The following is a 13,987-nucleotide window of genomic DNA, read 5'->3' on the forward strand; positions in this document are numbered from 1 at the left end:
CAAGGGGAGAGAGAGAGAGAGAGTGTGTGTGTGTGTGTGCACACGCGCGCGCACCATCCCTCTGAGTCTGGCAGGGTCCTGGGCGTGTGGTTTCCAGGTGCAGCACAGTCGGATGGCTCAAACTTCCCCCGCCAGGCTGAGGCTGGACCCTGCTGAGCTCACCTGTCTGCACCCAGGTAACCAGGGAAGTGCTGGCCCGGCTGTGTTCCAGGACACCTGGCTCCAACAGAGCGATAGCAGTGACCTGGAGCCACAGGGGCGCCCCTCCTGACCGGTTGTTCTCTGTCCCTCCTTCCCTCCAGGGTGTTCTGCTTTTCTCTGGGCACCCCTTCCTCCATAGCGTCTTACCTCAAACAGGGGACCGATCTTGTTCTTCTCCAGGTAAGCCTGGATCCGAGACTGCTGATACGACGCCATGGAGAGACAGCAGGGGCCACGCAGGGTGCGGGCAGAATGTGCCTCTGCTGGGGGCCCACCCACCTTCTCCCTGGACTGGGGCGGGAACAGGAGCTCTCAAGCCTGGGCTCCCCCTGAGTGGCGGGCTCGGCCTGGGCCGTGGGCTGCAGCCACCAAAGCCGCAAGCGTGGTGGGTCTCTGAGAGCCGGAAACCCCGCACAGCATGGGCACCGCCAACTCAGACAACTCGGAGACGTGGGGGGAACTCATTCATCGCGCTCTCCTGCTGCACCTGCCCCCACAGCTCTCCCTCCCCGCAGCGCTGGCTCTGGAGCTGGCGCTGGGGAGACTGGAGCAGCGGTGCCTTGCTCCTCTGGGCGGCAGCAGCAGGGATTAGGGGTTGGGAGGCTAGCCTGGAGCTGCTGCTCCGCCCAGAGCGGCACCTGGGGGGCGCCCTCTTCGGACAGGGGCTCCGGGCTCCAACCCGGAGTGCTCACAACTCGCTGGAGTGTGTCCCAGTGGAGAATGCGTGTGCCCCTTTCCTAGGTTACAACAAACAACCCGGATTTATCTTCAGCCTGCCCGCAGCTCCCTAGCGACAGCTCCGCTCAAAAAGCCAATGGTTAAGGGGCTTCTTTCAAAGTGCTTATAAATCTGGTGCTTGTTGGCTACTCTTTGACAGCTGCAAATGCAGTTCTCAAAGGGGTCGTCCCCACCGCCCCATCAGAACATCTCCTTGCCACCTCCTGCTCTGCCTACAGTGGTTCAGGGTCCAAGAAGGGCAGAGTTGTTGTAAGAAGGTTCGTGAGTCTGAGGGTGTGCCGCGAAAATGAAGTTGCCTTCCTTTGGAAAATCTAGCTTGGAGCAAGGCTACTGTAGGCTGAGAACCTAGGAGAAAACTCCCGAAGGTTGAGAGCAACTCTTCAGCTTTTGATTGGAAGAGAGAAAAGCAAGCCAGCCCTCCCTTCCAAGTCAGCGTTCCTAATCCACATATAATTATGTCTATATATAATTATATAGCTACATCTCAGATGTTACCCTATTCCACTTAACTGACTCTTCTAAGATATTACAGGAACTCTTTCAATTTAGCCAATTACCTTTCTTATCATGCAGGGATTTTCAAGTTGAAGATCTACAAACACAGAGGTTTCTTCACAGAGCTCTCTTTCTTGTGCGGGGGAAAAAAAAAAAAAAAAGAAACCATTGAGGCTTTCAATGACAATTTCCCTGGCTCCTAACCATGACCTGCTACCAAAATAAAAAATTTATATTAGTAAATATGAAGGTTTAGAATGAAGGGAATAATTGTCCTTGAAGCAGACTGCAACTTTACAATTTCTTTTTCTTCACTCTGTTTAAAATTTCTATAATTTATAATTTTTTTATGGCATCAGTGTTTTTTATCTGTTTTTAAATTAATGGTCCCCAACCTTTTTGGCACCAAGGACCAGGTTTGGGGGGTGAGAACAGGAGGCAGAGCACAGGCGGTAACACAAGGGAAACTCGCTTGCCAACCATTCACCTCTGGTATCAGTCCATGGCATGAGGGTTGGGGACACCTGTTTTAAATACTATACTTATGTGGAAACATGCAATAGTTAAAATAAGAATGTAATATCTAAGAAAGTAATGTTAATTCCATTTGAATAATTCAGATAAGGAATCTGCCAGGATACCTAAGAGCTTAACTATCACTGATAACCTGAAATAGATGTGATTTGGAGTGAGAAGATGCCCAAGTTATTACTCTGACAATTAGACTCAATGATCTGCCCAGAGAGAGTTAAATTGAACAGCAATGAGGTGCCCAGGCTGTTACAAGTTTTCCATTGTGGATCAAAGATATACTTACTTATGTTTTTAAAACATGTTCAGGAGAAATTACATATACAGAGTGAAGTAAAAAACACTTCTACTTGCTATAAGGTATGGTGTAGAGCCATCTATGACCCAGGTGAAAAGTCAAGTATTTTTGATAGTACTGGAAAATCGGGATAGTACCTCTCTGAAATCAAGGGTTGGCATCCTCTAGGACACATTAGCAAGATGCTTTTTTAAATCAGATAATTAACGTACTTATTAAGTCTTTACCATGTTCAAAGCACTGCACCTAGGGCCTTAAATAGAAAAGACAAACCTTCACTGGCAAAATACTTATGTATTAAGAAGAGAATCATGAAGATATATATATATATATCATCATCGGCAGCCGTCCGTCTCGGGAGACGATGGTGTAGCTCCTTAAGAGTCTATCTGCACCGCCGAGAATGGTTGTGCAGTCCGACTCGGGAGTGACACGGTATCTGTCTCCTCCCGAGTTGAATCGACATCTTACGATGACGCTGGAGTGTCCTCTCCAGTGAAGCTGAAGCTACAGAGCCTGGGCAGGGTGATATGGAGGGTCTGCTGTTGCCCATGCAGCAGACCCCCCCTCTCTTCGCAGCTGAAGGGTCCAAGGGAAAGACGGAGTCAATACAGCTTGGCTTCAGGTGCGCCGCAGGAGTTGCCGGTGTTGACTACAACGTCAAACCACCTTAGGGACTCCGGCTCCGGATTTTCTGTCGGGGTTTACTCCCTTAGCCTTTCCCCTGAAGAGGTATGCCACAAGGCAGCGGAGGTTTTTTGGAGTCAGAGTTTTCCTTCTCTGATATATATATATATATATATATATATATATATATATATATATATATATATATATATAAATACACTGAAAAGCCCTGACTGAGTTGCTCAGTTAGTTAGCATCGTTCCATGCACCAAAATGTTGTGGGTTCAATTCCAGGGCATATACCCAGGTTTTGGGTTCAATCTCTGGTCTGGGCACACATGGGAGGCAGCCAATTAAGTGTTTCTCTCTCATATTGATCTTTCTTTTCTCTCCCTTCTTCTCTCTCTAAAATCAATAAACACATCCTCAGGTGGGGATTAAAAAAATATTAATACACTGAATATATCAAAATTACATTTTTTAAATTCAGGAAATATTTCAGAAATTTTTCAAGGCCTAACTCAAATATAAAGCATTTCTTGGTTCTTTCCACTTATCCCCAAACCTGACTTCATTATTACAATAAATATTTATTGCACAGCCTCTCCGTGGCAGACATTACATTAGGACTGAGGATGTGAAGGTGAAAGGCCTTGTCTTTGTTCTCATTCAGTCTTGTTGAGGCAATTGGCACAAACAAAAATAATGACATAAGAATGCACAGTGCTGAAATGGTAGATATATTAAATATGCTGTGCACGTATGATAATGGAAAAGTACCTGTGTCGGGATCATCAAGAAAAGTCTGTAAAGGAGATGGTGTTTTAGCAATGTGTTAAACAAAGAGTAAAATTTTAAAGTTTTTTTAGATAGATCTGGTGGAGTGAGGATAGGGGTATCATTTTAGGCTTTAGTATGAAAAAATGTCCATGTGCAAAGGCACGGAGACACAAAACAGACTGGTGGTTAGAGAAACATAGGATAAACAGGGAGGAAGGCTGGAGTATGAAGTTAAAAATGTGAGCAGAGTTCAGTTCTTTAAAAGTCTTAAATGCCTTATTAAGGAGTATAGACTTGCATATTCTGGGCAATGAGAAGTGACTGAAGAGTTTTGAGCAGAGGAGTGTTATACAAGGTAAGGAAAAGATTTAGAAAGATTGCTTAGGTTACAACATTCTTGATAGACTAAAGAAGAATGATATGATGATAGCAAAAGCAATACGGGTTACAGAATCCATAAACAAATCATGAGGACCAGGCTTCAGACTGGGGATGTGGATAGCAAGGATGCAATGTGTTCAAGAAATATTCAAAGACTAATTTTTTTGATTAACTATATGTAGGATGAAGTTGAAAGATGGGATCAAAGATTACCTTGTGATTTCTGCAGTGAAGCTAAGAGATTATAAATTACTTGCCCAGGTCACACAATGAATAATTGATAAGGCCAGGTTTGATTCAGGTTTTTCTAACTCTAACTCTAGCTGAAGCTATTTTAATTCTCTACCCTGTATCCTGAAAATTAGTCAAGAATTTAGTTTGCAGATATCATTGTCACTTATTGAGAAGGGCTGTCTCATGACCTGGCACATAGTAGGCACTCAACTGCAGTTGGATGAATTAATGACATTTTAGTAGATTAATTAAATTCAGTTATGTTCTTTCAGGCCACATTTTGTCTTTGATACATAGAAATTATATCCTATTTTATTCCATTTAATTAATTACATGCATATCTTGGTCGCTCTTTTATTTTAAATAGCACACTCTCTAAAATCAGGAACTGTATCTTAATAATTCTCTTATACTTTACAGTATATAACAGTATATTTTCATACAGTAGTTTCTTCATAAGCATATCTTTAATTAATATCTCATTGTTGTACATTTTAAGAATTTATTGCATTTAGTCCCTTTAAGATAATCTGGAAAGAAACCATTGTCTTCTATTGAATTTAACAATTTTTACATATAACATGGTACCTTTATGATCCTTTCCCTTTTATGGCTTAGGAACAGCATGAAAAGGCCATTTTTGCTGAGACTGTTCTGACCCCATTGTGTTATAGGATTGCCTGCCAGCATAATTTACAAATATACGGAATTTGATTTATAGAATGTACTAAAACCCTTGTTTAACTTCATTTGTAAAACACCTTGCACAGCTCCTTACACACAAATAACTTTTGATGAGAGACAAGAGAACAATGGTAAAGCCCAGGTGACCTAATTAGAAAATATCAGCAATGTGATCCCTTGAAATTAATATTGAAATCAGAGAGCAGAGTTCTCTACAGGTTCCTAGAATTGGGCTTCTGCCTGAAGCATACATGTCCCCTTCCTGTATCTCTTTCACCTTGCCACTGTATAACAAACAGGTACAAATGCCTTCCCAAGGAACTCAATGTATCATCAGGATTTTGATTTTTGAGCTATAAGGAGAGGTTATGTCAGAGACAGAAATAAAGGGGGTTTCAGAAAAGATAAAGTGGAGAAGTGGAGACAATGAAGAGTCCTGAGTGAAAAACTCAAAGAATAATGTAATTTGATTTCAAAGTGATTACAAAATGAATGATTACTTTGGTTTAAACCACATTAAACTGTTACATAGAAGGACATTCTCTATATGGGAACTTTCAAAATACATGTTTCAGGAAACAATTCAAAAGATACTTGGGTATGTTTTGACTCTAATGCAAGAATATTTATTATCATTTTACATATTATAGTGCACTTTCAATTACAAAGATACTGATTCCAACACACTGATAGATTTGTGATTAGCATGAGGGCTCCTATCTGTGTTAGTGTACGTGAAGAGCCATTTAAGTCTCCCCTGAATTTGATTCTCTGTTTTAAGTAACTCCTCAGGAAAATTTAGAAGTATTTTCTTGTTTAATCTTAGGTAGTGATTCAAGTCCAGCTAAAAGGAAGGGATGCATTATTTGTGAGCTTATCAAGTATAATCATCGAGAACACAGACCTTGGAGTTCTAGCTCAGGATAGCATTGAGGCTTTGCCACTAGCTGCGCAATTTTCAGCAAACTATCCTTTCTATCCTCATCTGTAAAGTGAAGATAAATAACAGTTCATAAGTTTATGAACATTACATGATAATGCAGGAAGCACTCAATACAGAACTAGGAACACAATACAGATTCAATAAAGGTCAGTGCTAATATTGTTATTATTGTCATCATACCATAATTAATTGTCACCACTATCACCATCAATTCCTTGAGTCTGAGATGAACCCAAATGATGCTGCCAGCTTGTGAAATTCCAGCCTTCTCAAGGGATATGTCTCTTTAATTTCCACATTTAAATATTAGACTTTAATATTTAATTTTTAATATGTGGGATGTTTATAAGTAATAATCATCTGAAAGATTTACATGTCAACTTTATAACATGTTTATTTGTATTACATCATGAATAATTTAAAGGAAATCTACAGATAGAAAACTATAGATACCTTTGATATTATCAATAAATTGTAAGTTGCTTTTTGCTTATAATTTCCAAAGCAATACTGTATTAACGTTTCATTCCAATAAGTGAAAGTCTTTGTTAAGAGGAAATATAACTTAAACAATAAAAATGTCACAAAATACTGTAACATAATACTGGTTTTATTGAAAGGAAGGAGAAAATAAGATGGACTAAACATACAAAAGATGACTTGTTAAGGAAAATCAATTCTACTTGGTGAACACCATGGGGAACCAGGCACTCTGCCTAGGACAGGATGTGCTATTGCTTCAGTTCAGCTATAAGGAATAAGTAACATGGGATCTACTTCTCAAATACACATCTCTGTTAATGCCAGCTAATGCTCAGTTATAATGCAGCACCTCTCTACAACCCCAGCACTAAGGCTTAAAGGTACATTTTAGAAGAGTAAGAGAAACCTCCATTGCCTAGAGGGAATTTAAATTTTTCAAAAAGGAAGAAAAGGATGACAACTCTCTGCAAACACTCTGGATACTACAGTACCCCAAGCAGTCAGCAAATTCTCTCCTTCCAAAGTCAATGCTGGTTCATTCCCAATAGATAATAACCATCCACAAACCCTCTAATGGTTTTGATCCTCAGAGACAGAGAATTTTGTGATGTCTACGCATACACTAAGCTTCCACACATGTCAGGGAATCACGCTGACTTATGTATTTGTCACAAAAGATTTATGATGAGGTCATGAGTAACAGCAGTTAAACTTGCTAACTTTGCCTGGGAAGATTAGGAAATCAAAACTTGAATGAATAAATGAATGAACAAATATATGGGAACATGGTAGAATAAATAAGTTAAAGAAAGAATAAATGAGTAAGATGCTGGTAATAGATTAGGTAGCTGTGAGGCATATTCAATAACCAGTTTCTCAATCACTTATGTTTAAATCCCCATTTACATGCATAATAAAATCTAATAGATTTTGTTCAGCACATTTTTTTAGTTATAAAGTGTCTATAGTATTTCAATAAGATAACAGCATTGATTTGTCTTTATGTGTTTCTTAAATCTATTCTCTTCAATTTGTCACTTTTCTTTCTTATTTTTTTCTTTTTTTTTTTTTTTTAAAGAAAGGTCATTCATCTTGTAGCCTGAGCCTGCACCTGAGTACACAACTGTGAGTGGTCAGTGAAAACCAATTGACTAGAATCGGTGACAAATGTTTTCTGCTACATCTCTTCTAAAATGTATTTTAAGATCCCTTTGTCTGTAAATTGTTGATCTTGACATTCATATCTTTATGCATATTTTGATATTAAATCATTGTCCCTAAACCCCACATTTCAGGTGTGTTAGGATAGTTATTCCTTACTCTCAGCATTCCTGACTACTCTGTTTTGCCAAAACTATTATCAAAAGAAAAACATTTTTCTCATTTTCATTTCATTAATAAAATGGTATTATATCAAAAACTTGTCTTTATGTAGCAATGACAGTAAGAATATTTAAAATTTTAAGCAGGGAACAAGGAAATATGCTCAACCTTCAATAGTTCACTGTTATTGAATTTCAAAATAGTCCCACTACAATAAAAAATTAATAGGCAGTAACAGACTGGTACCTTATGAAATGAAATGTTTAAAACTAAATTATTCTAATATCTATTCTATCTGCTCTCTTTGTATTTCTCAGTATTTGAGTTGCCATATACATGTTTAAGTGTCCTTTGACAATGTTTATCTCCCTTAAAGTGTAACTTCCTCAAAGGTAGTTAAACTGGCTTTGGTGTCAAACCTAAGATTGAGTTATAGGTCAGCTACTTAGTGACAACTGTGTGACCATAATTACAAATCATTATTACTGTATTTTTTTTTGCCTCAAAACCCCTGGCTGGTTTGGCTCAGTGGATTGAGCGTCGACCTGCAAGCTAAGTGTCGCTGGTTCGATCTTCCAGTCAGGGCACATCAGAGAAGGAAAACTCTGTCTCCAAAAAACCTCTGCTGCCTTGTGGCATACCTCTTCAGGGGAAAGGCTAAGGGAGTAAACCCCAACAGAAAATCCGGAGCCAGAGTCCCTAAGGCGGTTTGACGTTGTAGTCAACACCGGCAACTCCTGCGGCGCACCTGAAGCCAAGCTGTATCGACTCCGTCTTTCCCTTGGACCCTTCAGCTGCGAAGAGAGGGGGGGTCTGCTGCATGGGCAACAGCAGACCCTCCATATCACCCTGCCCAGGCTCTGTAGCTTCAGCTTCACTGGAGAGGACACTCCAGCGTCATCGCAAGATGTCGATTCAACACGGGAGGAGACAGATACCGTGTCACTCCCGAGTCGGACTGCACAGCCATTCTCGGCGGTGCAGATAGACTCTTAAGAAGCTACACCATAGTATCTCAAGACAGACAGCTGCCGACGACGACGGCCGACGATTACTGAATTTTACAAATGAGGAAACCAAGGCCAATAGCCGTTCAATAACATACCATACTAGTTAGAGATAAACTTAAAATTAAAGTCCAAGTGTATCTTATTTTGAACCATGTGTTCATTTTATTACACAGGAAAAATTTCAATTGTAAGAACTCATACTACTGAATAGCAAAAAAAAACAAACAATCCAATTAAAAAGTGGGCAGAGGACCTGAATAGACACTTCTCCAAAAAGAACATATAGATGGCTGATAGACATATGAAAAGAGGCCCAGTGTCACTAATCATCAGAGAAGTGCAAATTAAAACTGTCAGAATGGCTACAATCAGTAAGTCTACTATCAACAAGTGCTGGAGAAGATGTGGAGAAAAGGGAACTCTCGTGCACTGTTTTAGGGAATGCAGACTGGTACAACCACTGTGGAAAACATTATGGAGGGTTCTCAAAAAAATAAAAATTAAAAATTAAAAGGAACACCTGGCCAAGATCGAGGCATAAATACACATACTGTGTCTCCTCACAATTAAGAAGAAATTTACAATCACTTAAAACTAAAAAGAAACCAGGAAATCCAGAAAATCGAAACTACAGGGAAGTTCAGTCAAGAAATAAAGAAGAAATAATCAGCCAGAAAGGCAGGAGGGGTGGAGCTGGGATAGAGAGAAAGAGGAGCGGTGAAGCAGCTGTGGGGCGGTGCTTGGCAGGCAGCACAGCTGGCTCCAAACTAGAGGCGGAGTGGTGGGCAGGTGTGGCTAGCAGTAACCATGGCGAAAAACACAGTTGTATAGTTTAAACCCAAGAAGTGAGCCCAGCCCCAGACCACATGGCATAGCTTGCAGTTCCAATGCCGGGGAAAATAGAGCCACATTGCTTCCGACTGTGAAAGCAAGTCCGGGCTGAGGCAGAGGAGGAAGCTACTAGTCTCAAAAAGGAAGCAGCTTACTTAGTATGGGAAGGGGGAGAAGTGCCTAGAAAAGTGGTGGCAACTGGCACTTTTCCCTTTCAGACCCCTCCCCCACATACAGCGCCAAAACATGGTGAAACAGTTGCCAGCACTAATGAATACCTAAGGCTCTGCCCCCTATAACATAACAGGTATGACAGCTCTACCCAAATCACAGAGGCAAACACAGAAAGCTGTTAAGATGAAGAGACAGCGAAGTACAGCCCAGTGACACAACTAAGCAATGAGCAGATGGCATACCTAAAGGATGAGGAGAGAGTGAGCTTAACAGATGCACAGTTTAAGGCATTGGTGATAAAGATGCTCACAGACTTGACAGCAAAGGTTAAACAGGATGGGGAAAGAATGAAGGCTATCCTGGCTGAAATGAAGGAAAATCCATACAAAACAAGTGGTGAAGGAAAGGAAGCCAGGGTTAAAATCAACAAACTGGATCATAAGCAAGAAATAAACAGTCAACCAGTACAGAAGAAGGAAATGAGAATTTTAAAAAATGAGGAGAGGCTTAGAAACCTCTGGAACAGCTATAAACATGCCAACATCAAAATCATAGGGATGCCAGAAGGTGAAGAGGGAGCACAATAAACTGAAAAATTATGTGAAAAATAATAAAGAAAAACTTCCCTAATTTGGGGAAGGAAATGGACATATGGGTCCAGGAAGCACAGAATCCTAAACAAACTAGACCCAGGGAGGACCACACCAAGACACATTAAAATCAAAATGCCAAAGGTTAAGGATAAAGAGAGAATCTTAAAAGCAGCAAGAGAGAAGAGAATTACCTACAAAGGGGTACCTTTAAGACCCTCAGCAGAGTTTTCAAAAGAAAGTTTGCAGGCCAGAAGGGACTGGATGGAAATATTCAAAGTGATGAAAAACAAGGACCTACAACCAAGATTACTCTGTCCAGTAAAGTTATCATTCAAAATGGAAAAGCAAAGAAAGTGCTTCCCAGACAAGGCAAAGCTGAAGGAGTTCATCAACACCAAGCCATTATTGTATGAAATATTAAAGGGATTTATTTAAGAAAAAGAATATCAAACCTATGAACATTAAAATGAAAACAGTATCACAACTATCAACAACAGAAGCTAGGGAATGGAAACAAAGGCAAACTAAGCAGACAACCAGAGTGGGAACAGAATCATAGGAAGGGGAGCACGTGGAGGGAGATCAGCTGGGAGGGGAAAGGGGGGAGAAAGAGGAAAATGGTGCAGGAATTAAGAAGCATACTAGGAGGGTGCAGAATGGACAGGGGGATCTTGAGAAGAGCTTTATGCACGACCCATGGACATGGACTAAGGGAGGGGGGGTGTTGCTGGGTGGAGAGGAGCAAATGGAAAAGAAATTGGGAAAACTGTAATAGCATAATCAATAAAACATACAAAAATAAAAATAAATAAAAAATAAAAAATAGAACTGGCTTTTGCCTCAGCAGTATATATATGTGAAGAAACCCAAAACACTAATTGGGAAGAATACATGCACCCTTCCCCTATGTTCACTGCAGTGTTATTTACCATCACCAAGATATGGAAGCAGCTCAAGCGTCCATCAGTAGATGAGTGGGCAAAAAAGCTGTGATGTGTACACAGGCACACACACACAATGAAATACTATGCAGTCATAAAAAGTAATTAAATCTTACCATTTCAAACAGCATGGATAGATCCAGAAGGTATTATGATAATTGAAATAGGTCAGTTAGAGAAAGACAAATACAGTATCATGTGATTTCACTTATATGTATAATCCAAAGAACAAAATAAACAAACAAAATTGAAACAGACTCAGACATAGAGAGCAGCCTGGTGGTTGTCATGGGGAAGGGGAGTTGGGGGGACTGGATGAAAGGGGTGAAGGGATTAAGAAGTACAAACTGGTAGTTTAAATAGTCACAGGGATGTAGTGTATGGCACAGGGAATATAGTCAATAATATTGTAATAACTATATTTGGTGCCAGGTAGATACCTGAAATATTGTAGGGACACTTTGTAAAGTATATCATTGTCTACCACAATGTTATATACCTGAAACTACTACAAAATAGTATTAAACATAAACTATAAATGAAAAAAAATCTTAAAAACCTCAATGAGATACCACTTATACCCATTAGGATGGCTATACTATAATAAAAATAATAGGTGATAAGTGTTGGCAAAGATTTGTAAAAATTGGAACCCTCATATACTGCTGGTGTGTATGTGAAAGGGTGCAGACAATTTGAAAAAAGGTGGCAGTTCCTCATAGGGTTAAATATCAAGTTATCATATTACCCAGCAACTCCACTACTCAAGAAAAATGAAAACACATGACCACAGAAAAACATATACATGAATCTTCATAGCAGCAATATTCATAAAAGCCAAAAAGTGGAAATGATCCAAATATCCAAATATCTATTACTTGATGAAAAACAAATAACCTGTGGCATGCCCATTTAATATGATTTGGTAATAAAAAGGAATATAGATAGTACTGGTGCATGCTACAACTAAATGCAAGGAACCACAAAATACCACATACTGTATGCTCCCGCTGATGTGACATATCCACAATAAGCAAATCTATAGAGCAGAAAATAGAGGAGTGGTTTCTTAGAGCTGGCAGGTGTACAGGAGGCAGGGGAGGGGTGGTAGGAAGGGTGAAGTGCAGAGGCAGAAAAAGGGTGAGGGGATGAATTGTGACCACTAAAGGGCTTCTTTTAGGGGTGATAAAATGATGTAAAATTTATTGTGCACAACACTGTGAACATACTAGACGCCATTCAGTGGTACCCCTTAAATAGGTGAATTGTTTTGGCATGTGAATTATATCTCTTGAATTTTGGTGAAGTAAATGAGAAATATGAGCCTATTTCCTACTTGGGACATATTCAATAAAGCCACCGTTCCATCTTTCTTGCTATGCTGTGAGAATTGTTTTGAGGGTCTGTCTACAGGGTATGTGCTGGGCCACAAGGAAGCCAACTACATCTGCAATCCTGTGTTGCTTGCCTTTGTGAGAGGAATTATTAGAAGTTCTTTTCCTTTCTTTCTTCCTTGAGGTTAAGAATGATAATTTAAAAAATTATTTGTGATTCTTTACATTTCAGCACTTAGGTTTAATGCTTCAAATACTCTGCAACTTGTCTTTATCACAAAAGCGAAGCATTTGAAAATTATCCCTGATGATATTGTACATGCCTACAATACAGTGACTTTGCTGTGTATTCCATAATATGAATGTAGCACACTTCATTTATACACTTGTCTCTTCCAAGTTTGCTTAACATAAACAACGTTGCAATGAAATTCACATCCATGTCTGATTTTTCCCATGGCTCAGACTTTCTTCAGGGTATGAACCTAGCAAAAGAATTGCTTGGTCATAAGAATGAACAAATTCAAATCCATGAGAAATTGTCACATTGCTCTCCAAAGCAGTTGTATAAATGTGTAATCCTACCCACAACTTTTAAGAGTTCTCTTTGTCTGAATCGTCACTCATACTGAAGGGGCAGCACATAACAGGTGTGGGTCTCAGTACCAATTCTCCCTCACCCTCCACACGTATTAAATTCAAGCCCCCATACTGTTAGCCCTGCAGTTCTAATGTTGATGCTGCAGTTCCCTGTCCTAGTTTTCAGTTTCTTCTTCATTTCTGGCCCAAGGCAATTTTCCTGCCTTTCTTAGCAGTTCAGCCATGCATTTATAAGGTTGTTAGTTATAATTTATTGATCAATTCCTGGTGTTAGTAGCTGAAGGGTTTTCAAGTTATCTCTACTGCCAGACTCTTAACTTCCTAACAGTTTTTTCAGCACCTGAGCAATTTTTAAATATTTCCCAGGTGTTGGACACTATCAAGAAAGTGAAATCAATTTAGCAACTATGATGAGTTATTAAACTTTTTTTGCATGTATTTATTAGACACCATACTGCAATACATCATAACAATGAATGGTAGGGGCTCTTCAGCTTAACTAGTTTGAATCCCAACTCAATTCCTTACTAGCTGTGTGACCTTGGACAAGTTACTTCATTTCTTTGGGCCACAGTTTATCTCTAAGACAAAGATGTAAGTAATAGAACCTACCCAATACGTTTGATATAAGGATCCAGTGAGTTACTAATTATTAAAATGCTTAAAACTGTATGTACTGTGTAATCATGTGATAAATAAAATGGAATAATGAATATTAAATATTTGTTTTTGTATTACCTTTGAATATTTTAATAATGATCTTTCAGTCCCCAGCATTGACAATAT

General features: G+C 39.6%; 1 protein-coding gene across 1 annotated transcript in view; it reads right to left on the reverse strand.

The window, feature by feature from the left end:
- CUNH8orf34 (chromosome unknown C8orf34 homolog) overlaps window positions 1–666 on the reverse strand; it is a 326,713-nt gene extending 326,047 nt beyond the window's left edge. The window contains 3 exon segments of the mRNA XM_090284894.1: window positions 349–416; window positions 419–530; window positions 532–666. Of these exon segments, the coding sequence (XP_090141020.1) occupies window positions 349–416; window positions 419–530; window positions 532–666 (315 nt within the window).
- Between the last annotated feature and the right edge of the window lie 13,321 nt (window positions 667–13,987).

Source organism: Furipterus horrens, unplaced genomic scaffold (assembly GCF_987537825.1).
Source record: "Furipterus horrens unplaced genomic scaffold, mFurHor1.1.pri manual_scaffold_7, whole genome shotgun sequence".
In the NCBI taxonomy this organism is placed as follows: Eukaryota; Metazoa; Chordata; class Mammalia; order Chiroptera; family Furipteridae; genus Furipterus; species Furipterus horrens.